The sequence below is a fragment of the Muscardinus avellanarius genome (assembly GCF_963383645.1).
Source record: "Muscardinus avellanarius genome assembly, chromosome: 15".
NCBI classification, from domain to species: domain Eukaryota; kingdom Metazoa; phylum Chordata; class Mammalia; order Rodentia; family Gliridae; genus Muscardinus; species Muscardinus avellanarius.
In genome coordinates this window covers 27,171,513-27,197,519 of record NC_137801.1, presented here as the reverse complement: position 1 = coordinate 27,197,519, position 26,007 = coordinate 27,171,513, and the positions used below count along the sequence as shown (strand labels likewise).

Here is a 26,007-nt window from a genome sequence, read left to right as displayed (position 1 = left end):
TGAGGTCATGGTTATGACGAGGCACAACACTTTACATATGTCCCTTCACTTAGTTAAGTATGAAAAGACTTCAGTGTACAGCCACAAATGCCACCTGTCAAGGAGAGATCTTGGGAGCCCTATTCGGGTCTCCTACCCAAGAGGCCACTGAACACCATTAGATCTCACCTGCACATAGGAAGAACTTGGGGAAAAGATGACAGAGGGAAGATCTTTGCTTTCCCATACCAAAAGCCACGCTGGTGAGAACAACTAACAATATGCTGAGACTAGAATTCAGAATGTCCTTTTGTAAGACTGGCCGGCTCTGCCTTTCACAGAGACATAATCCTGTGACCACAGACTCACACTAGCTACATTCCTTTACAGAGATAGAGTTTTTTTTTTTTTTTTTTTTTTTACAAGTTAAAAGCAAAAATGCAATTGCTCCCATGTGAGTGGTTTATCACATGTTAGAGGAAGCCTATCATTTCTAGATGCACCTTGCGTATCAACAATCCAGGAGAAATGTATTAAATTCTCAACCCAATACTGAGCTATGTCAAGTCAGAAACAAAAAATAATCTATCCTATCAAATAAGAAATGTGCTAAAGCTGGGCGAGGTGGCGCACGCTTGTAATCCCAGCATTCGGGAGGCTGAGACCTGGGGATCGCAGTTCGCGGACAGCCTCAGCTACTTGGTGAGGCCCTCTGCAACTCAGTGAGACCCAGTTTCAAAATAAAGAATAAAAAATAGGGCAGCGGCTGTAGCTCGGAGGTCGAATACCCCTGGATTCCATCCCCAGACCCGCAAAAAAAAAAAAAAACATGTGCTGTAACTCCTCCAAAAGCTCACACAACCTTGGGCTTCAGGTTAAGGGATGCTACAACCCCAGGTGTCCATGCTATGACTCGGCAAATGCGTGAGGCAAAGAAGACAGGGCGAACAGAACAATGTAGGTCTGGCAGCCAGGTCCTGGGAGCATCAACTGAAGAAAGACAAGATGTAGGCATGGTAGCGGCTATGTCGAGTGAGACGGAACTTCTCGCACAATGAAGAAATCAGTAGGATTATGGGCCACTGATCACAGAGGAAGAGGATTCAACTCACAAAGCAGAACATCATTTCAACAGTTGAGGCTCCCCAACAATGAAAGCTGCTGACATCTCCACTAGGAGCTGAGTCTCATGAGCTGTCTCTCTCAGGAGTGCCCAGGACATGGCACAAATGATCTCTTTGGTTTCTGCCAGCTGTAAGATTCCATGGTGCCTACGTATTGATAGGTTCCATTATTCCTTATAAGAAACGCAGACGATCACACACTAGAGACCAACTCACATGCTTCTCTGGTGTCACATCTGTAACAGAGCTGGCTCCGAGCAGATGTGCCCCTAACCAGCTCCTTTAGTCTTGTCTCTTCCCTCTTTTCTCTAGCTCCAGTGGTGCTCACCCCATCTGAGCCTCTGCTTTCTAGTTTTATGGAAATGAGACAGAAAGAAAGAAAATGACGTAGAGCTGGTCCTGACTGATTTGCTGGTACACTGACCATGACACCAGAAAAGTGTGTGTATGAAAATAGCTCATCCACCCTTTCCATCTCCATTTCCATTAATACTCTGCTTCATAAGGTTAGGCCATTCAAGAATCACCAGAGTGACTCTAGGAATACATCCACGCCACCACTCTTATAGCACAAAACAAACACAAGCGATGCGGTATAAAATGTTAATTCTGAAAATCTTAATTTGGTTGTCAAAACTTAACAGAGGCTGGGCGTGGTGGCACACGCTTGTAATCCCCGCGCTTGGGAGGCAGAGACAGGAGGATCGCGCAGGTTCGAAGCCAGCCGCGCGTGCTGGTTTAGGAGACCCTGTTTCCAAATAAAAATGTGAAAATAGGTCTGGGAGTGTAGCCCAGAAGTAGAAGGGCTTCCAGGAACCCCAGTACCACCAAAAAAAAAAAAAAAAAACAGAGTACAGGAAAATGTGCTTGTTAGAACCTCAACTGGATGGAGAATATCATACTTTAACCTCTATTTTGAGGTAATACCATGACATGTTTCTGATACTCAAAGCTAAGCTGTGATTACGGTTGCTCTTAGATCTCCCTATAAATATATAAAGGGAAAGACAGCTCAAAACACATCTCTCAGACAGAGTTTACAATTTTTATCAATTAAAAACTTAGCACTGCGCCAGACATGGTGGCGCACGCCTGTAATCCCAGCATTCAGGAGGCTGAGACAGGAGGGTTGCGATTCGCGGACAGCCTCAGCTACTTAGTGAGACCCTCCATAACTTAGTGAGACCCTGTTTCAAAATAAAGAATAAAAAATAGGTCAGGGAGTATAGCTTGGAGATTGAATGCCCCCGGGTTCTATCCCCAGACTTAAAACAAAACAAAACAAAAAAAACCCTCAGCACTGAGTGATGAGACATGGTGGTAATCCCAGCACCTGGGAAGCTGAGACAGGAAGATCACAGGTTGGTAGTCAGCCTTGGCATCTTAGCAAGACCCTGTTTCAAACTAAAAAAAAAATAAAAAGAGCTGGGGTTTAGCTCAGAGGTAGAATATACCTGGGTTCAACCCCCTGTACCACAATTAATTAAATAATAAGCTAATTAATTAATTAATTGCTCTTATAAATTAACTTTGTCACATATAACTAATTTCATTTTTTATCAGGAACTATTACATAATGAAGTACAAAACACTTGAAGCTTAATAAGGAACATATTTTTCCCCAAATAGAATAAGGCAGTGAACCAAAGGAACAAATAAACAAAGCTTAAAAAGTTAGAATACAGCTTTTTAAAAATAATCTTAGAGACTGCACTGAGGGAAAATATGAAATAAACTAGAAGTCTGATTCACTGTAACCTTTGCAAGAGTAAGCAGGACTCTGTCTAGGCAGTGACTCAATGGTGCTATAGGGAAAGAAACTGCCGAGAGCAGCTCTAGCTAAGGGCAGGGCCACCATCCATACACAGGACACCGACTTTGCATGAGAAAGCCCGATGGCCAACACCACTGGGCGCCCAATCAACACGAGGCCCCTTTCCAGGTAATCTAATAAACAATATACAACATCAGATTCAATTTATGGAGAAGGAATGTGTAAAAATAAACACTTAAGCTAAATATTAAAAAGAAAAGAAGATATTCTTAAGATCTTGCTGAGACCATTTAGGTTTTCTCAAAAGTGCTCTATCTGATAAAGAATAAATGTCTAGTAAATATATGTTGTGGAAGATTTGGAACTATATAAGCTTAATTCTGTTTAAGAGGTCCATGATATTACTGAATTATAATAATCCCACTTATTAATATCAGTGTTTAAGCCCAATGACTCATCTTGGGGACATCAAGATTACTATCATCATGGTGCTACATATTGATGCCAAAGGTATCCTCTCCCCTCAGGGACCCATGGCACCTGGATCACAAACACCACAGACTCTGGGATTCTCTAGCTAAGACAGGCCTCGGATACTATACCTGTCCTTTGGGATTTAGATAGCAGTGGTTTCTTGTAAATCTCTATCCCAAGAAAAGATGGCTTAAGGCCAGAGTAGAATAGAGAAAGCACACTGGGCTAGGAACCAGAAAGCCTCCCTTTTATTCCCCACCTGCCACGAACTCAAAACGGGACATTAAGCAAATCAACTTAGGTCTCTGGATGTTAGTATTCTCATCAGCAAAAATGTTAAGACAGACAAATCACTACTATTCCTTTCTCTGTCTAAATGCTCTGATTTCTCTGAGCACAGGGCTGAGGGCAGCCAGGGAGCGATGGTGGAGAGGCTTCCTGTGTCAGGACAGTGTTCCGAAGATGTCCCTGTGAAGACGCATGAACCCTGTGAACACGAGTGTTCCTTAGATGTCCCCTACACCAGATCCTGGGATCTGCACATTCTGCTTAGTCCAATCCTTCTACCTAGAAACCATGATTCCACAATGTGCCAGATGCAGTCATAGAAATAAAGCACTGGGGAAAACAGGTCTTAATGTTACCATGTTGGTGGTGACCTGGTTGACAGAGTAATAATCACCATGCCTACATGCACACCTTTGTTTCCTCTTTCAACATGAATCTTTATTTTTAGACACATCCAGATACCAGGCTGGTACACCAGATCCCATGATCCACATTTTTCCTAATTCAATTCTCATACCTTTACTTGGACCAACTTGATCAGCAATAACTATAAAGAGGCTCCTTTTCTTGACCTACCACATGCAAGAACTTTCCTGTTATCCTATACACACAAATAAGAGAGCACAGGGACAGCACTTGAATAGCTTCCTTCTAGATTATAATGAGTAATTATAACTACATATATGCTATTATCAATAGGCAAGGAATTGTTCAAGATGACCACAGAGATGAAGATGTCAAAGGCATGCACACAAAAACCACACTGTTGTCCATCAATCCACACTGTACACTGTCCAGTACTATAAATTATCCACCCATGGGCCAGGTATATGGTGCATGCCTGTAATCACAGTAAGTGGGAGGCTGAGACAGGGGGAATCACAGGTTTGCAGCCAGCCTACGCAACTTAGCCAGGCCCTCTGCAACTAAGTGAGAAACTGTCTCAAAATAAAAAATTATAAAATAAAAAGGACCGGGAGTGTGATTCAGAGGTAGAATGCACCTGGGTTCAATCCCCAGTGCCCCCACCACCACACACAAATTATCCACCCATGAGAGCACATCCTCACCTCTATTCACACTCAGAAGCACGCTACTCCCATATTCTGACACAAAACCTTGAGGTATTCTGGCAAACAAAAGCTACACCCTCAGTAAGACCAGAAATAGGAGACTAGATGAATCCAAACTTCTGCCCAGCTCTTCTTTGCTCCTATGAGTTATGTCTTCACTAGGATAGAAACACATCTCCTCTGGACAAGTGACTCCTATCCAACCTTCCATCCAAAATGGCATTCTTATAGCTTCTCATTAGACTATGGCTCCAAATTAGGCTGGAAAGCCTCTTGGGCTCTTCTGTGTCCCTGCACTAGAACACTGAGTATGTTTACTTCCATGTGCCAAGAGGAGAAAGTTCCAAATCTCTGAACCCTATCGCTAACCCAATCAGAGCAACACCGCCATCAACATGACCTGCAGGTCCGCTATCACAGAGGAGAATTCTGTATGATGAAGCACTGGCAGGGTAACAGGCATTGTCTCATAAAAAGAAGAGGAAAACGCTTAAATACTTCCAGATTTTCTAAAAGAACTTGTAAAAAAAAAATTTGCTTTGGCTTGAGCAGAACATTCTTTAGAGGCAAAGTTTTTTTTTTTTTTAGTCCACCCAGCTTTCTTTTATTAGAGTAATTAAAACAACGTTAGGCATTTGAGGTATCTGATACAATCATAATCCTCTGATATTTCTGGGTATTGATTTTATAAAGTATCTCCTGTGACTGGGGCATTAAGTGCGGGAAATGTATCCCCGTCGATTTCTGACAGTGTATTTGTTTAAAACCTGCTGAAGCCAAACCATGGGTTTCAAGGAATTCCAGGCAACTACTTTAGTTTATGAAATGGCATTTTTAAAGTTACTCTAAGGTAAAAAAATTTTTTTTAAAGTTAACATACAAAGTAAAAAAAAAAAAAAAACCACCCTGTAAGCATGAAACTTTATAATTCTACTTGACATCTTTTCTAAAGAAAGGATCAAATCTGGGCTGCCTATTTTCTCCACCTTTACAGTGTTTTAAGCATTTCAAGAGTCAAGTCAGCCAGGCTCAGACATGTGTGTTTTTACTCTACCGAAATTGCCAAAAGAATAATAAAGTATTGCCATGATTCTATTCTGACATCATAATTCCTGGTAGCCTTTCTTCTGAGGCAAAACAACACAAGTCACATCATCAATCACAGAACTAGATGGCGAGCAGATCAAACAGACTTTAAGTTCCATTCCCAGGGATGTGTCTTAAAAAAAAACCATGGTTGTTTTGTTTTGGTACTGAGGATTAAACCCAGGGGCATTATACCTCCAAGCTATACCTTTAGCCCTATTTTTTATTCTGAAAAAGGGTCTAAGTTATTGAGACTGTCTTCAAATCTATCTTCCAGTCTCAGCCTCCCAAGTACTGGGATTGTAGGTGTACAATACTGTGCCTAGCAGAAAGATCCATGTTGAAAGAGGAAATAAAGGTGTGCATATAGGCATCATTATTATGCAGACCAGATTACCTCCAACATGATAAGCTTAAAAGCCTGTTTTCCCCAATGCTGATTTCTAAAACTACATTGAGAGAAATTTTCTGTTTAGCTTCACTGCTTGCCAGTTCTCTTTTATGTCTATATAGAGATTATGAAAGGAACAAAAATATTTTAGGCCTTGTAGCGCTATGTGAAATTATAACACGTGTCTCTCATTTGGTTTAGCTTTCAGTTTTTTTTTTTTATGTTTCAACCAAATACACAGAACTTAAAACTACTAATTAGCTGTGGTTTGGTTGCAAGTCATGTAGAAAAACTGAAAGCCACAAATAAAAGTAACAGGTTCATTTATATCCTTGGGAGCTGGGAACTATATCTGTCATGTCCAGTGCCCTACCACTTGTGGCAAGAACAATTATGCTCACCAAAGAGCCATTTGTATCCCCAAACTTTCCAGCTCCCTAATTGACTTAGAGCTTGGGCCGCCAAAACAAAATAACAAGGCTGGGTGGCTTCAACAACAGGCGTGTATTTCCTCACCATTCTGGAGGCTGGCAGGCCAAGGCCAAGTTACCAACATGGTCAGTTTGGGACTGGTAGGCACATCCAGCTGGCTATGTGCAATCATGACCTCTTCACTGTGAGTGTGAAGGAAGATGGAGAGTGAAAACTCTTTAATGTCCCTTCCTCCTAGGACACTAATCTGATCATGCCAGAGTCCCACCCATATGATTCCACTTATTTTATCTCCTTTTAGGTTCTGTCTCTAAAGACATATATGCTTGGAGTTAAGGTTCTAATATGTGAATAATAGTATATCAGTAATGTGGTATTACTCAACCTAAGTCCCTGAAAAATATGTAGAACAGGACCCTCTGCTCACCTGTCACCTATCTAGCACACACGACATGTAACCTTCTGTTTGGGTTATTTGTTATTGCAGCACAACCTAGCCTAAGCTGACTAGTAAGAATATTTTACTGGCAATCCATTCAGTATGGAGCTCAATTTGTAAGTGATCCTGCCCTCATGAAAACCACAAGTTTGTGGTGAAGGGCAAAGAAGTACAAAAGCAACAACTTCAAGATGATAAAGTTAAAATGGTCTGATTCTAATTCTAATAAGAATGTAGGGGAGACAGAGCCAAGTGGGTTGAAGAAATACTAGAAAGCTTTCTGGAGGAACTGACATTTGAGAGAAATCGCTCATGGCAGGCTAGCTTTGAGAAACCAGGATAAGTATTCAGTATATTTGATGTTTGTATAGATTGTTCCATCCATATGTCTTATGCATATATCAGTATCAGGGGTGTCTAAGATTATGGATAAAAGGAAAGATGTCAAAATCATTATAGTCAGAGGGTTTCAGGACTCAAAAAATGCCCTGCTAGTCTTCTCAGCCAATCCAGTTGTTTTAAAAATGAATAACTCAGAACCAGAGATATGGTGAATTTGCTAAAATAAAACAAGAGCTACAGACTTGGATATAGCTACATAAGCCAGTCCCAACCCCTCTGAGCCTCAAGTTTCACTTAAGTAGATAGGAGACAAGAATACCTACTTTTCCTGTCTCTCTTATTATTTTTAAAGTCAAATATGGTCATACATGTGAAAGTTCTCTGTCATCTATCAATTTTATAAAAATGCACTGTTTTACTAAGAGGCCTGCCCCAAAGCCACAGAATGTTAAGACCGCATTCTTGACTCCATCGAAGCTCGCCCATTCTAAACCAGTCCTCTGCAAAATGGTCATCTTGAAGCACTGCTGCCTATGCTCAAAATCAAATTTTAGAATCCTCTTCAGAGCTGAAGATACATTTTGATTATCCTCAATGATGGCAAATCCCCGCTCACTGGAGTTTACTCGACCATTGGAAATCTCCAGATTCATTAAAAGTAAAGGAGTAAGCTGACTAACAGTGAAATGAAAATTTTTTTCTGGCTCTGAAACAATTCCTTCAAACCAGACATGTCGAGACACAAAGGCAGTATCACTATAATAAATGCTGAGTCTCCTGAAGTGACCTCAATGAAACAGAATCTTCAGCTTTATATATAAATTTTTAATACATAAAAGGAGACAGAAGAGGAAGGAAAATCTGGAAAGACAAGAAAGAAAAAATAGCACTACATCATGCTGGGGAAGGTGTAGGGCAGAGAGCAGGGGAGAATTTTATTGTCTCGACACAGGGCAATGCGACTTAATACTACAACTTTATGTAAGGGGCAAATTCCAGAGGGGTTTTTTTTTAAGTAATCAAAATGATTCTACTTCAGTTTAGCAAATCTCAATCCCAAGGGATTTCACAGAACCAAGAAATAACATCAGATCCTAGAAATAGCAGCTGTGAACCTTTGTACATATAATGTACAGAGCCTAAATCAACCTTTGACTCAAGTCATAGACTCTTAAAACTACTCCCAACATGCTCAGAGCTGTCATCTTCAAATACAATGACCATAAAATCTTGCTGGCTTTGCCAATATTAGAAGTGGCTTCACATGCCCATGCTGAGCTGGTCCATAATTATTTTCCATGCCTACTCTTGTACATAAAAACAGGAATCTAATAATTAAAAGGCATATTATTTTAGTATTCCCTAAGGTATAAAATATGAAAATTTGATATTCCATGTCATGATAAAGGCATTTTCATTGCCAATAAAATGAGAAAACATCTGAAGGAAGGGGGCTGAGGAAAACCAGTGAAAAATTCCAGATTTACTTATCCATTGAACAGGTCAGGGAGAGCAAACGCTTAAGCCCACAGGCTCGTAGGTTCCCAAAAGAACTCTGCTAGACGAAGGATAGTATCTGGATCCCACCCATTCTCTGGAGTATCCACTCTAGTTCTAAGAATCTATATTTTGGTTAACCTAATGTCTCGGTCCCATATTCCTAATCCAAGTAAAACCAGCACCCTCCCCTTTGCTGGCAGAAGCCCAGTGACAGGCAGACATGTTCTCCCCCTTTGGATCTTATCCCTGTCTTCACTGTTCTTTCCTGACTTCAGGCAAGAGGGCCCTTGCACGAAGTCATTCTGGCAGCGGCTGCTGGAAGGAGACCAGCTGACACTTCAGAGTGCCAGTACCTATCACTGGGATGTGCGCGACACCTCCGGCGACAGCCTCTGCTGTTGACACTGGTATGGTCTGGCGAGGGCGGCCACGAGAGCAGCCATGTTAGAGCCCCGGGAGACAACCAGACTCCCTCACACTCAATTAAACCTTTCTCAGATGACGCCAAAGGAGGACTTGTGAGGGACACTGAAGGGAAACCCAGATGGCTTAGGAAGTGCCTGGTGTTAATGACTTATTCCACCTGAAGGAGGCCAAGCTTCAATAAATGTGATCAGCACCCCCGATGAAGCTCCCTGCTCACGGAGTGAGCAGGGCTCTGAGAGAACCGGCTCTGCCCTCCAACACTGCCCAGCTACACCTCTAGAGGAGGACGAAGGCTGTTGCCTAGGCCCAAGTTCACCTCATCTGGGAGGGCCCTGGTGCTAAGAGCACATATCTCAGGCCACAGGAAGGGAGAAAGGGCCATACGCTCCCCTCTACCCTCTGCCGACCCTGCCCTCATGAATGGAGGCTACTGCCTAAGCGAGAAGCCAAGAGTCCTTAGTTCTATGTTTTATTAGCATTTTTCTTTAGACTTCTCATCGAGTCATGGCATTTATGGACTCAATTTAGGAAAGTAACCAGTGTGAAAAGTATTACAATAATTCCAACATTTGGTCAGGATAAAACTAGTTTTTCATCATAGCTTTAGGCTCAGCTCCACCCCCAATAACACTCGTACAGTCAGGATGGAGGAGATTTTGTAAAAATCAAAGAGCACATTTCTGAGCAAAATTTAATCTTTCTGCTCCTTACATAAGCAAGATATTCATATTTCACCACCATGGCAAAAGACTTTGAAAGACAGCAGCACACCGCACCAACAGCCACATCTATCTATCTGGCCATCTTTTTCCTGCCATGTGGCACCGGCAGGCATCACATCTTCACTCAAAGCCCTGTGACAGAAGCACTGAGACTTTTTTCAAATGTACTTTCAGCCATGTAATCAGGGTACACTCTGCTTTGATGAGCTCATACTTTTCTGTTAATTTCTCAGTAATACCGATTTTTCTCAAAAGCTAAGCACATCTATTTTTCCCTTCAGAATGGTGTGTGTGGGTGTGTGTGTGTGTGCGTGCACGCGCGTGTGTGCGTGCATACGCACACACCCCTTAGGGCTTGAGGATGTTACTGAATACATCTGCCAAAAAAGACCTATCTCCAAATAATCTTTTCCTCCAATGTTCCATCCGGTTTTCATTTTTCCTGCCTCCAGAGAACCACAGGAAGACCAACTTCTGGCACATCTAAGATACTCTCAAAACATTTTGTGTGTCATTTTAAGTCACTATTGCCCTCAGTTCTTAATATTTATACAATGAATAACTGAAAGAAAGAAAGGTTTTCCCAATGGTTTGGGGATTTCACATCAAGTACATTATATTATACATCTATATTACATTTCCCTTCTTTTCTTCCTAACCTACACAAAGTTTATTCTCTTCTGTAGAATATCTACCTTATCTGGTTTCTTATTTTTTTCAAAGTATTTATAGCAAGTTTCATAGTTACAAACTATGAAAGTGAGCTTTTGTGTTACTTGATCATCTTTATGTGCTAAAAACCATCTCTTTTGTTTACATCTATTTCAGGTCTTCCAATATTTCAGTGCTTCTTCATTAACTTGGGTGCTTATACGTGAAATTTTCTGCTCTTTCTGCACTTGAATTTTTTGGCCTCCTCTGTAATGCCTGTGTCTAATTATAAGGCATGCTTCCGTGTTCAACAAAGAGCCCTTGATTGTGCAATCAGGCAATGGCAGGCCCAGCATGGCAACTGAACCCAAATTCTGTATCGTGATTTTGAACACTTTACATACATGGCCTTTTCCTACCATCTGGCATCATTAGGTCACTATAAAATGTTTGTTTCTAGCAACTGGGCAATAAATAAAGCATGTTTGCAGCAATCCAAGATTCAGATGCCACGTAAGTTTCAAGTTTAGGTCACTATTAAGAAAACTGATTAAAAACAAAGGACACTCTTATACAATGAAAAAGATATACACACTTAATGTCCCTGTGATGCAGTAATAGATTTAAGAGGTATGTTCTGAAACTTGGCCTCCACTCAGAGATGAAAACCACCTTGGAAATGTTCAAGCTTTAAGATCATGAAGGCGTTGGTATTAACTGCTGGATTTGTAATTTTAACTTGATCATACTGTGAACAAACTCTCGCCAATGTTTTAAATATATACGAAGTACTATAATTTACTCCAAGTAGCATAGGAACCTAAGTCTGCCAAAATTAGGACTTGCCCATTACTTCAAACTTGATTTATATTCACGAATCCCACTCCTCTTAGCCATGCTATATGTTCTACTCATTTCTAATCTTTAAATGAATTTAGTGGAGCCTTTAGCCAATAATTTAGGAGGGAATGGGGTGGATACTGGGGAAAAGATAAATAAGTGATATGTGCATGTGTGCCTCTACCATCTTGTACCCCATTAAGATGTATGACTACAATGCACCAATAGAAAAAGAAAAAATCAATACTTTATAGGACCTTAAAATAATATTTTTGGAACCTAAAAGATGAAACATCACTTTATGCAGTGGTAAAAGAGTAGGAATGATTCTTCCCCTACATCTTGGCACACTTTGTCAAGGTGAGAAACATTACAGAAAATTTCAGTCTATGTTATTTTCACTTTATAATACACTCTCCCAAGCCAGGTATGGCAGTACACACTTGTAATCCCAGTACTTGGGAGGCTAGGACAAGTGGATCACAGGCTTGTGGCCAGCATCAGCTACTTAATGAGGTACTCCACAACTTAGTGAGACCCTGTTTCAAAATAAAGAATAAAAAATTGGGCTGGGGGTGTGGCTTGGAGGTAGAATGCCCCTGGGTTCCATCCCTAGTAACACACACAAATACCCTCCCAAATATCCTCTGTTGCCATGAATTTATCTATCCATAGATTCTTTACTGACAACTGAATTTTCTTTATTAAATTGCTATAATTCCACCTTGAAAACAACATTGGATTCTCCAACGGACATATAAGAATTTACCATCCTCAATATCCATCCAGGATAGGACTCTCACAGCAAGGATGTAGGCACTCATCTTCCTCCCTCCCAATCGCCCTCTACAGATCATCCACGTCAATCATAGTGAGCATTTATCTAATATCTAAAGTAAGAAAATTATATACAGTACAATTCATCATGATCTTTTCCTACACAACTGCTTAGAATCAGATCCTGAGGCTTGATTCTTCACAAAATCTCCTACCTTCATCTCTTTATTTTTCACTTCACCTCTTACAGAGTCTTAGGAATTTCACACTTTAAACAAGGCCATCCTAGCCAGGCGTGGTGGTGCATGCTTGTAACTCCAGCATTTGGGAGGCTGAGACAGGAGGATCGCAGTTCGTGGACAGCCTCAGTTACTTAGTGAGGCCCTCCGCAACTTAGTGAGACCCTGTTTCAAAATAAAGAATAAAAAACAGGGCAGGGGGTGTAACTCAGAGGTCAAATGCCTCTGGGTTCCATCCCCAGACCCGCAATAAATAAATAAATAAATAAATAAATAAATAAATAAATAAAATAAACAAGGCCACCTTTCCTTCCATGGCCTCTTTATGTCTACCACCTGCACACCTGCTCACACACCCAGCCAATTCAAAACTCAAAACTGTTAAAATTCTTGCCAGTATGGTGTATGGCTAAAATGTATCAATAAAAGTATATTTAAAAATTTTGTCTAATAATGCATTATATGTATTGAAATTACATATAACTTTTAGGTTCAGATTTAAAATATATTATCTGCCAGGTGTGGTGGCTCACGCTTGTAATCCCAGCATTTGGGAGCCTGAGACAGGAGGATTGCGGTTTGAGGACAGCCTCAGCTACCTAGTGAGGTCCTTCACAACTCAGTGAGACCTTGTTTCAAAATAAAGGATAAAAATAGGACTGGAGGTATTTCTTGGAGGTAGAATTCCCCCAAGTTTCATCCCCAGTATCACAAAAAAATAAAATAAAATAAAATATGTCATCCTATTAACAAGTCTAGGAATTTTTAATATTTCCCCCTTTTCATGAAATTTTCAAATATACTGAGATAGAGATTAATACAATGATGACCTTCCTTTAGTGCTTTCAGTCAACAATTGCTACCATTTTGCTATGTCTGTGTATGAAATATATTTGAAAGTAAATTATAGACATGGTGGCGTATCACCCCTAAATATTTCAGCATTCATCTTTTAAGTATAAGGACATTCTCCTATATAAAACCAATACTATTATCAAATTTAAGAAAATAATAATTCCAAGATACAATCTAATAACTGTTTCACATTCAAATTTCTTCAATTATTTCAAGAATGGGGAAATAATTTATTTATATGTATATATAACATATATATATATACATAAAATAAATGGCTGGGGGAGGGGTTACTGGGTATTGAACTCAGGGGCAGTCTACTTCTGAGCTACACACCCAGCCCTTTTTATTTTTTGTTTAGAAAGAGGGACTCATTAGATTGTTGAGACTCTAACTAAGTTATTAAGACTGGCCTCAATCCTGTGGTCTATCACAGCCTCCCAAGTTCTGGGAATAAAGCCATGTACTACAATGCCCTGCTAGAGCAGGCTTTAAAATTTTTTAAATTTAATTAAAGTTCCTCCATACATTACATCTTTGTTGTATCTCTTCAGTGTCTTTCTAGAAAAGCCATCCCACTTTTGTTTTTGTGGGATGATTTTCTGAAGAAACCAGACTCTATCATGGACCTACTGTGTTTGAGGTCCTTGGGCTCTTCCTTTCAGTATTCTCTAAAAGATGGGCTAGGTGTAAAGGATTTATTTGATTCAGGTTAAACGTTTTTGGCAAGAACACTTCAAGCTGGTACTGACAGCTTCCTACTATTCACTTCAGAAGGCGCCAATATGAGGTTACTCTACTATCAAGAACCCTGAGATTGGTTAGTTGGTCAAGGAAGGGCTTCCTGGTACTTTGCCCTTGCCACCAAGTTATTTATACTGTACCATACTAGACCATAGCTGTAAGAGGCTGACCATTTGTGTGAAAGCCTGCCAGGAATCCCATGCTACCTTGCTTCTCTGGTCCCTTCTGACACCTCTTCCTCAGTGATTTCCTGCAACATTCTCCCTTCTGTTTAATGTTCCTCCCATTTTGCTTTGGGAGCCCTGTTTCCTCACCAACAGTCCGTTCCCCATCACTAGCCAAACAGTTCTGAAACGTTACCCTATGGAGCTGCCCTAAATTAAATATACCGATCACAGTTAATTGTGGGTTTTTTATTACAAGTTTATGGTGTAGTAGAATGTGCCACAAAAATAAGTATTATTTCTGCCAATTTTATTAAGTCTATGACCTCTCATTGAAACATATAAAGACACTTTATTTGAATGTGAAAATTTGCTTATTGATAACTACTGCATTGTAAGTCTCAAGAGCTGAACTCTGGAACAAATAAGAGAACTTCCAGTGAGCAAATCAATAGTGAACGTACATTCAGGCTTTTTGCTTTGCTGTTCATTTGGAATCTACCTGTACCTTCTGGCTGTGTCTATGGTTGCAAACCAAGCATAGCAAAAAAAAAAAAAAAACAAAATGCTTCCAAAAATCTCTATACCATGGATTATTTGCCAAAAGTGGAGTTTTTAAATGCTTCAGTTAACCTAATTTCACAAATTAATTGGGTAATTATGAGCATCCAGCAACATTTTCTCACAAACAGGAAGACAAATGCCGAGGACGTGTTCTGAAAACAGGTCTTATTTTGAAACTGTGCGATGGTGACTACACATGCAAAATGAATTAAGAATTGAGATCACTGTCTGGATCGCTCAGACCCAAAGGCAGAGAAATACCCAGATAAGGCAAACTATTCCACTGAGTTGGAATTATTTGGGTAACTCCATCAATTATCCTCTTGTTTTCAAGTGGGTATTTCAACCTAGGCTAACACATAAATAATTTGGTTTCATCTTTTCTAGCTGACAACCATCTGCTTCATTATAACAGACAAATAACAAGTTTGTTATGTCTTGTTTTTCTGATTTTGTCATCTGTATTCCAACTTGGAAACTGGGGAAAAGGTACTGGGCACAGAACAGTTTTGAAAGGATCTGCTTTTTTTCTCTCTCCATTACCAACCTACACTGGAATGACCAAGCAATGCAAGTGGCACTGAATTCGTCCTCTGCCTCCTAGGCTAGTCTGGGGCAAAACTATGAAGTGTCTCAAGATTATCTTCAGCCCCAGTCTTTCTATCAAAACATGCCCTTCGCACAAAAATCCTGTCTTTACTTCTAACCTAACTTTAAATTGATAATATTTCCTCTCCCAAAGGTATTTGCTGGACTTAAAAGAAATGAACAGCTACCTAGAGTGTACTGTATCAGCCAGCACGTCAGTATCTACAGGCAAAGCTGTGTTTTACAACATCAAGAGTCTCCCTGCCCCCTGCTGAAGGTATGTGACATAAGCAACCACCCACCCTGACTCTATTAGTATACTCGAAGATAAAATTTGCATAATTCTACGATACTTGCAAAGTGGGCTCACATTAATGATCTTGTTTAATTTTCACAAAATTCATCAGCACCATATTCTGGTTTCTCCTTTGCAGTACGGATAAGGAAGCTGGTTCCTAGCGGCAAGTGCTGGGTCCAGGGTGCTCACCAAGGTCTTCTGATTCCAAGGGATGTTCTTTCTATCCCCCACACTCCCTCCATTCAGGTCTCCCCACTAATGTTCCCTCCCTCTGCTAGAAGAGAGGTGGAAAGCCTACACTGGCTTAGTACTTAAAATGTTTTCCAGGTTTGTAAAGCAGTAACAATTGATTCTACGATCAAAGTATGTGTGTGTGTGTGTGTGTGTGTGTGTGTGTGTGTGTGTGTGTGTGTGTGTACGAGCACACGCATGTGTGTCTTTATCTGACACACACACATGCACACACAAGCAATTTTTGGAATATTCAGAAAATAAAGAAATAATAGCAAATACGCCTCACCTACTCTTTTTGTAGAATGTTTGCTTACACCATAACCCAAGGTCAGAAGGAGAAGCGCTGACTAAGCCCAGGACATTATCTCAGGGTTCTAGAGTAGGTAGCAACAAGTCTTTGGGGTAGAAAGCCAAAACTTTCAGGTTTCCTTCGTTGTGCATATTCAATGATGTTTTTATTCTATTTTTATTGGTGCATTATAGTCTCACATCATAATGTAGGTCACGTTGACAATGGCATTATTTTTTTTGCTGTGTTTTGTTTATTTGCTTAGTTGCGATCTCTCAATGTTTCTCAGGCTGGCCTCTAACTCCTGGCCTCTACCTGACCCTCCTGCCTTTAGCCTCTAGGTAGATGAACTATGGAAACACATCACCATGCCCAGCTATACGAGGAGTTTTAGAGAAAACTTAAGTCTTTTCTCACTTTCTAATATAAATATAGGCCTAAAGTTATAAAGATATCCAATTACATTTAAAAATCTACTTCAAACAAATCATGTACTAACACTTTAGTTATGAATCTTAATCAGAAAAAATGAACAACGACCTGAATTAGTAATGTATATGGGAGTTCAAAACTCAACCATACCTAACCAACCTGTACATGACTACACACAGCCCAAATATTTTCACACATCTCTGCCTAACATATCTCCTATGATCATATCTCATGGCAGACACATTTTATACATAGATTACTCTAACTGAAAAAATATAAACAGACAATTATGGACATTCCTGGAAGCTTAGTACCTAAAAGAACTTGATACATCAGAGATGAGGAAGATTTTTCTGTACAGGACCACACAGTAAATATTTTAGGTTTTGGAGACCATATGATCTCACTTATGCTGTCACAGCATGAAAGCTAGCATAAACCATCTGAAAATGAATGAATAGGGCTCATTCTAATAAAACTTTGTTCACAAAAACAGGTCCCTGGGTCACAGTTTGCCAACCTCCTCTACAAAAGATAATCTTTACCCAGCCTGGCTTCTAATTAGAGTGACACCTTATGTAGAATACATTACTAAAATGGGTTGGGCACTGTTGCTTACCTGTGACCCAATGGTTTCCTGGAAGCACCGGCCAAGCTGTGTCTTAGCAGCCACGGGGTAGATGTGTGGAATGACCTGCTGGTGGGTGTATGTGGAATGTACGGTCTGGGTCTTCTGAACGGGCAGACCTTGGTAAGACACTTGGGATTGGCCCGGTTGAGCTTCTTTTACCTTCTGGCCCGTTGGACCATCAATTCTTGAGACCTGATGGATCTGGACGGAGGCCTCGGGAGGATGTTTCACATGGATATTAACTATGTTAGGAGGAAATTTCACTAAAACAGATTGGGAAGAACACTTGTTAGTCATGAATAGTTATCAGACCAGGCAGGATTTTTAAACATGAATGTACACTTTACACAAACATGTATTTATGGGCATATATGTTGTGTGTATAATAAGGTATAAAGATATATGTATCTATATATAGAGAATCCTTTACCACACAGCTGTTGAAATTCTTGAGAATCAAAAGGTACATCATTTGAAACAAAATTTAAACCTTAATTTGAATATTTTGAAAAATAAAATTGCAAATGCAAAAGAAATCAAAACCTCTAAGAGAAGCCGGGCGTGGTGGCACACGCTTGTAATCCCCGCGCTTGGGAGGCAGAGACAGGAGGATTGCGACACATACACAATATTTTATATCTGTAACAAGATTTACTTCCTTTTCAAAACCAAAAAAACCCCATCTTTGGATGCAAAGATTCAGGTTTTAAAGAATAAGAGGCAGTAACCCTTTTCTGACTCCCAGTTATGATTTAGATATAAAGTGTCCCTGGAAGAGCTCATATATTGATGCTCAGAAATGATATAATGATATAATATATGATATACTAGAAACATATGGGTTCTAATTTCACTGATGGATTGACTGACTGGGTAGTAACACTACAGGATGTGGGTAGAGGAGACAGTTCACTGGGAGTATGGCCCTGGGGACTATAAATATTTCCATATATATGTGACTCAGCCTAACATGTACTAAAACCTCTGAAAACTCCAGAACTATGAGTAACTACATCTTCCTTTCTCTAAGTTATGGTCATCAGGTCTTGGGTCACAGGAGGGAGAATGCTGACTGTAACTCTATTTAAAAATTGTACAGTTATAAAGATGCCAGGTTTAAAAGAATGAATTAGTCATAGAATTTCTGAGCTCCAAGTGACCTATTTACTTTCCCTACAGGTGAATAAACAGAAGCCCAATGACGTTAAATGACCGTTTAGAACCATCACCGAGCGCTCGTCAACTACAGTGGTCATCAACAGCTCCTGCATGACCGTGTGCCAATAGGACCAGAACACTGTGCCGCTCTTCTTTCCATCTGCCAGGCCTTGGCAGCACAGCGCCATGCACGTTAACCAGCTCTTGGGGACTAAGAGTCACCAGGAAAGCCCAGCTCTTTATTTTCTTATTCCTTAAATACCGAGTATGTATGTCCTAGAAAGTCTTGAGGCTACATACCTGGTCTCACATCCTATCTCCATTAGTGTTACAGAGCAGCACTGGCCATCTGCTGGGTGTTGGCTTCTAGGTGGGGTCGATAGGTAAGTTAGCAGGGGTCTGGTGAATGGGGAGAATGAGACAGGAAAGCTCACCTTTGACTCCTTGCTGGCTGGTCATGGTCAGAGGCAAGGTATGTGTGGAATGGATGACATGAGTCCCCAGCGCTTTGCCTGGCTGTTGTGACTGTTGGTAAAGTTTAGGCACACTGGCCCCATGAACCGGGATCTGACAAAGCTTCCCTGTGAAATTGGGAGGGCACTGGCACTTGTCCCTTGAACTGCACTGGCCACCGTTCATGCACGGGAGATGGCAAATGACTGAAAAAGAACAGAGAGAGAGTGTGGAGAGTTAATTAGTTCCTCAAAGGTCAAGAAATAATCAACCAAGAAAACCCCCAAACACACAGCCCACTCTAGCCACTAAATGTAGAAATGCAAACTAAGGAGTGAACACAATGCCCAAAAGAGTGTCTATTAGTCTCTATTAATCATTACCTTTTCCTTTCCATCTGACCTCATTTAACTCTCTAATAGATCATGAGCATTCTCCTTCACTAATGGAGAGAAGACTTAATATAAAGTAGCCTTACAAAATCATCGTCCATCATAGTGCCATTTTAAGAACTTCTTCAGTCTGCAATTACTTTGCTTCCCTATTTAATTACTAGCTTATTAACTGTCTCCCTAGATTACAAACTTTTTGTAAACAAGAATAACCTTTATGCTTTAGTAACTTTTATATCCTCAGTGGCTAGAAGAGTGTCTGACATATGTGAACATTAAACAAATATTTGCTCAACAGATAAAGGAATAAATGATAATGCTAAAGATAATATCTGTTGGAATTTCATTCTGTGTAAGACACTGAGTGAAGTGCTACCCATAACAAAAATAAAGGACGGCTTGAAATATACTTTATAGGAATTTGAGGTCACATTAGAATAATGCGCTCCCAGTGACACCTACAAGTAGCAGAGTAATTATTAGCTTGCAATTAACTTATTTAAATTATATAAAGATAAAGCCGGGCATGGTGGCGCATGCTTGTAATCCCAGCATTTGGGAGGCTGAGACCGGAGGATCATGGTTCGCGGACAGCCTCAGCTACTTAGTGAGGCCTTCTGCAACTCAGTGAGACCCTGTCTCAAAATAAAGAATTAAAAATTGGTCAGGGGGTATAGATCAGAGGTTGAATGCCCCTGGGTTCCATCCCCAGACCAGAAAAAAAAATCAAAAGATAAGAGGACACATTGGATGAAGAATTTTAAATTTTTAGCTCTATCTAAATTCAGCTTATGGTCAACCTCATCATCACTAGTGAATTCTTTCCATCAGCCTTTAAACATCAGATGTCACTAGCCCCCTCAACTCCATTTCCATCCAGCTTTTACCCTCTCCACGTCCTCTCCTCCATTACCACACTTTTCACAATTGTGTGTGTCTCAATGTACTACAGTCTGTCTTGAGCCAGAATGTCTTCCCTTTTCTGTCTTGTTTTTATGAAGAAACTATTCTCACCAAGCTCACAAATGGTGTCCATGCTGCTAAATCCAACGAATGAATGTCAACCTCCTTGGATTCATCTCACTTGTCTACTTTTCTTCTTGCTCCTTTCCTATTTCATTTTAATAATCTCTGCAGACTGCTTTCTTTACTTGTTCTTTAAATACTGATATGTTTTATGGCTTGGTCTTAAAATCGTCTTCGCTAATCTACACAATCTTCTATGATTTCATCCTGCCACGTGTTGAAGTCATCCACATGTATGTTTCCTGGCCAAAGCTTTCTGCTGAGCATCAAAATGTCTCCTGCTATATATTTCCATGTGGACATTCCACAGGCACCTCACACTCAAAATATCTAAAATGGAACTCATCATCTTCCCTGAGACCTCTATCCACCAAGGGTGTCACCAGAATCCATCCCAGTGTTGTTCCCTCAATTCACCCGTTCAAATATCCATTCCCAGAAGTCCCACCTTCCAAGTCTTCACCAAATGTGTCCACTTTTTTTTTTTCCATCACGGGGTCTTGTTCCTTCAGCAACCTCATCACTGATGAATCTCACCTCATACTCCCCAGTATAGCTACAGTGAACTCTGCTCAGGATCCTCCCACCAGTCAACAGCTTTTGTGGTGCTGAGTCCTCTGCCTGGAACATCCTTCCCCTCTGCCCACCTTCAACTACCTGGTGTCCAACTTCAAACCTACCTTTTCGATTCCACCCAACCCCTTACTTCTGCTGAAAGCATTCGCAAGCGCCACTCATCTCTGCTTCTACAGAAGTTCACTCACTATCCGTCACGTAAGGTACTTTACGGGGTAGCAACTGTCTGACTACATTTTGGTATGCCTTACTCAGCTAGTTCTGTGAAATCAGGGGGATCATCTTATTCTGTTTCATCCCTAGCATGTAGCCTGGAGTCTACAAGAAAAAGGCTTTAGGTTTGAAGAAAATACTGAATAAGCCTATTTGTACCTACCCTTTTGACAAATATCATTCTAGCTAATATAGTAGGTTCCATCCTCACTCTACGAGAACTTAAACACTAACCAGAGATATTAAGTAATACATAAATGAAAATATAACTGGACAACTGGAAAATAAGAAATGCAAATCGCCTGGAACTTCAGAGAAGAGAAAAGTCATTTCTAGGAAGTCAAGAAGGACCTCACAGGAGAGATCATTTGGGACAAGCCTTTGAAATGGAGTGAGACTTTGAGGACGGAAGAATGCATTCTCAGAAGTCACTATGCAAGGAGGGGAGGGAGGCATATCTGGGAGCTAATGAGTAAACCCATCTTGTTGAAACCGGGGTTCTTGCGGAAAGGAGAAGGCTTGAGTCAGAAATGGAAGTTATTAAGGTTCTGACATGGGGCTCAGATTTTACTCCGTAATGAGTAAGCTGTTTTAGATGCTTCAAGCAGGGGATTAGTCAAGGCTGAGAGAGCATTCCAGGAAGATTACTCTGGTGATGGCATATGGGATTAGCTAAAAAGGAAAGTGGCAAAGGTGGGAAGCCAGTTAGAAAACTATAACCATAATTGAAAGACATGTTGAAAAACACGCACACAGATTAGGAGGATGGCAACAGGCGCTGAAAGAAACATGAAGTAATTCATCACTTCAGGTGATGATCAGTAGAAGAGACGGGGCACAGGAGGAAACAGGCAAGCCGAGGAAGAGGGAGAACATGGAGGAGGAAGGAGAGAGTTGGAGAAAATTACCAAGGTGATACCCAGGAGCTATGTTCAGGATTTGTGAGACGGATCAAGTCAAAACTATCCATGCTGGTTGGGCTCTGGAAAATACTTCGCTAGTGCCCCATCTACTCTGTGAGGTCTGGGGTGAAAGAAATGGAAGTCAAAGCTGACTCTGAGGGTGAGTCAATGACTTTATAACTCCCAGTTAAGACTGAACTGAATTTCTCTATCCCAGCTGGGCTGAACCAAATGGGCTCCATATGGACTGGGTAAAAGCCAGGGGAGCTAGGTCAAAACTTAAATGTCCTACAGATAACTTATAACTGTCATACAGGCACTTCTTACTGTGTATACTACAATTTAGTTAAATAATATCAGTTCTCCAACAACGTGGTTCAAACTTCAATTACCATAGTATATTCACTGAGTAACAAATTTCACTGCTAACTCTTCCATCCACCAATCACTTTGTGAATAACAGATGTGCATGTTGACCAGAGACCAATCACGTCACTTCTTTCCAATCACACCACTTCTTTTCTTTTTGGTGATTGGTCACTGCACATTTGTTACTTAGTTCGGGCCCAGATGATAGCAGAGCAGGTAGATCTGTTGCCTCCTCATCTAAAAGTGATAAAATCTCAGGGCCTTTTTACAAAAGCAGATACTCAAAAGACAGTATGAACCAACAACAACAAAAAAGTGAAATACAGAATGAAAGAATGAACAGATGGCAAACAAATGAAAAGTCGTAACACTAGAAGTAAAATTTAAAAGTGGTTGTGTCAGAGAGTTCATGATGTTGAATCAGCTACCAAAACTTTGTCCAGACTTGACCAGGAACATGACAGTTCACTAAGAAAGGAAATGAAACTTCATAAGTTATACGATGAGAAGAATGCAAACATATTCAAATTAGTCTTAACTTTATTCCAAGAAATAAAATCCTTTAATTCTCAATGTTTCTATTTTGTGTGTGTGTGTGTGTGTGTGTGTGTGTGTGTGTGTGTGTGTATGTGTATGGTACTGGGGGTGGAACCCAGGGGCATTCTACCTGCGAGTTACACCCCCAGCCCTATTTTTTATTTTGAAACAGGGTCCCACTGAGTTGTAAAGGGCCTCACTAAGTAGCTGGGTCTGTCTGTGAACCACAACCCTCCAGTCTCAGCCTCCCAAATGCTGGGATTACAAGTGTGCACCACCATGTCTGGCTTCTAACATTTTAAATTGTAGACTAAATAAAAATTAGTTTCACTGTTCACTGTTTCTATATACACTTATAATCTACACTAAAGAGTTTCAACATTTTGACAAAAATATTAAAGGTGGTGAGATTTATAACTTTCCCATTTATTATTAAGACAAAAGGTAAGAACTACCTATAATCTAGGCTATAACTTTAAACATAGAACCATCTTTTTTATGAAGATATATCAACTAATTGACTTTTACTTGATATTTCCAGTATCAATAGCAAACTTTGAAATCCAGCTTAAATTTAATTAAACTTGTTTAAGTCTACCTTTACACCCTGAGACAGTTTTCCTACAATGATTTCAAAGACTTTACTAGCATAAGTGGGTATAGCAATAATCCCTCAACTCCAATAACCCTGTGTCTCTCCAGTCATAAAAGAAACTTTATGCTTGACTTATTTCAACCAATAAAGGACCACTATTCATAACCATTCATGAATGAGAAATAAAATACCCATTCTCTTGTTCCCGTATTTTCTAAAACCCAAACTACAATATAAAGCTCTTGCCTCAGCTCAATAACTACAGGTAATCTTTTTACACCTAAACAGTCTTTTATGTCAAGGAAAACAAATTTAAAACCAACCCACAAACTTTAGGATTTAGCCATGAATAGTTGCTTTCTGCCTCAAGAGTTCATGCCACTCTCAAAACACCAGCGAGTGATGTACTGTCTACGCTGCCAATGTTCTATAAAACCTCAGAACATAAAGAGGAAAAAAGAAGCTATCTTTCAGGTCGACTTGAGAAGCTTGCGGTATGCTGGTTGGAAGTCTGGCTATGGCACATATATTTTTAAAAACCTAGCTGGATGGTATAGCAAAGAAGGTAGCCTGAGAAATTCCATAACCTTGTCAGTGTGACATTTTGCTGGCCATCATGATAAATCACTAAATTATATCCTACAGTCACCCGGGAACTATTGCAAATAACAAGAACTATGTAGGCCTTCGGAATTGTTATTCCAGAAAGTGTCATTTCATGATGACCACTCTCAGCATCTCATGGTACGACTATAAAAGGCTGGAACAAGCAAAAGGATCGAAGCTGGAAGAACAATATGCTGGAGGTTTTAAATATGTCAACGTTTCGGCTGCATTCCACCGCTGGCTTTGGTCTATAAAACAACTGGCGGGACTCAAGAAATTGGGCTGAGAGAACAATATTCACATTCAAAGCTACAAATCAGAACCTAGTTTGAATGAAGAAATAGTAATGACTTGTATTCAAATATAATCATATAGCATTTTCTAAAAAATGTACTCTAAAATGGTATACTCTATTTCTTGCTTTCTTTGTCATCTTAGCTGATATAAAAATACTTCTGCTGGTTCCTAAAAGTTACTCTAAGAATGTTCTCAACCCTCCTGCTGCAGATCTGGGCTACTCCACCTACCTAGCTTTCTGTGCCAGCAGACAGACCATTTCAAGTTACTGTGGCTAAGGCCAGACAGAAAATCAGCCTCCATCTGAAGGAAACCCACATCTGTCATCGCACAACACAATTTTGGATATGAATAGCTAATTCGACTTTTCTGATTGTTTCTGACTAGAAGAACAATGCCTCTTCACGGCCTTAAGCACGAGAGAGAGGGGGGGGGAATGAGAGAGAGAAAGAGAGAGGGGGGAAAGGAGGAAGGAAGAGAGAAAGAGAGAGAAAGAGAGAGAGAGAGAGAGAGAGAGAGAGAGAGTGTGTGTGTGTGTGTGTGTGTGTGTGTGTGTGTGTGTGTGTGTGTGTGTGTTGGGGGAAGGATTTAAAATTTGCAATGAATACTGTCAGAAAGTGGGTTAATATGAGTCAGGTATTGTGGCACATGCTTATAATCTTTGTACTTGGGAGGCTGAGACAGGAGGATCGCTTTTCACGAACAGCCTCAGCTACTTAGTGAGGCCCTCTGCAACTTAATGAGAACCTGTTTCAAAATAAAGAATAAAAAATAGGGCTGGAGGTGGAGAATGCCCTTGGGTTCTATCCCCAGTAAAAAAAAAAAAAAAAAAAAAGTGGGTTATTATGGTAGCTGTTTCAAGTTTTTGGAGAACAAGCATGTTATGTAATACTTACACATTGGACTGGGAATGTAGCTCAGTGATGGAGCATTTGCCTGCCATGCATGAGGCCCTGGGTTCAATCCTCAGCATGGCAAAACATAATAAAAAAAGGAAAACTTGTTCTGCAAACTACTGCTCACTTAGAGAACTCAAACACAACAAACATGTGCTGCCTTTTAATTCAGTATGTAGCTACTTCCCAAAAGAATAGAGGAAGCTGGAAGGCTAGGAGGTAGTTACTTTTGTATGCCAGGAACAAGAAGGCTGAGTCCAACACAAGAGACAAGGAGAAATGTGTGCCTACTATAGAGATCTATACTTGTGCTCTAAAGCGGATGTGGCAACTTCTGATTATCTGTCTTCTAATTTGTACTGACTCGTGGACTCATTCAAAGCAACACATGAGATAGGGTGGTTTGGAACAAACTGTCCAAGGAAGGGAAATTATTTTAAATAAGTTAAACCTAAAAGGAGAAGAATCCAGTGGTGTGAGAAGTTGACAGGAGAGTGTGTGAAGAAGAACTAATAACACGAGCTCAGCTCTTAGTGAGATGGTGTAGAGAGGCCCAGAACTTGAAAGGAGGCGATAGGCTAGAGTGGGGGAAAGCGGGGAAGGGCGGGGGGCTGAAGAGACAGGCGGGACC

The 26,007-nt window shown here is 40.4% G+C and overlaps 1 protein-coding gene across 24 annotated transcripts in view; it reads right to left on the bottom strand.

The window, feature by feature from the left end:
- Nucleotides 1–26,007, bottom strand: part of LTBP1 (latent transforming growth factor beta binding protein 1) — a gene marked incomplete at both ends in the record, with an annotated part of 441,497 nt that overhangs the window by 183,122 nt on the left and 232,368 nt on the right. For all 24 annotated transcript variants that reach the window (XM_080711765.1, XM_080711776.1, XM_080711766.1 and 21 more), the window contains 2 exons: nt 17,345–17,619; nt 18,949–19,173. In XM_080711765.1, the coding sequence (XP_080567891.1) occupies nt 17,345–17,619; nt 18,949–19,173 (500 nt within the window). The remainder of the gene's footprint in view (nt 1–17,344; nt 17,620–18,948; nt 19,174–26,007) is intronic.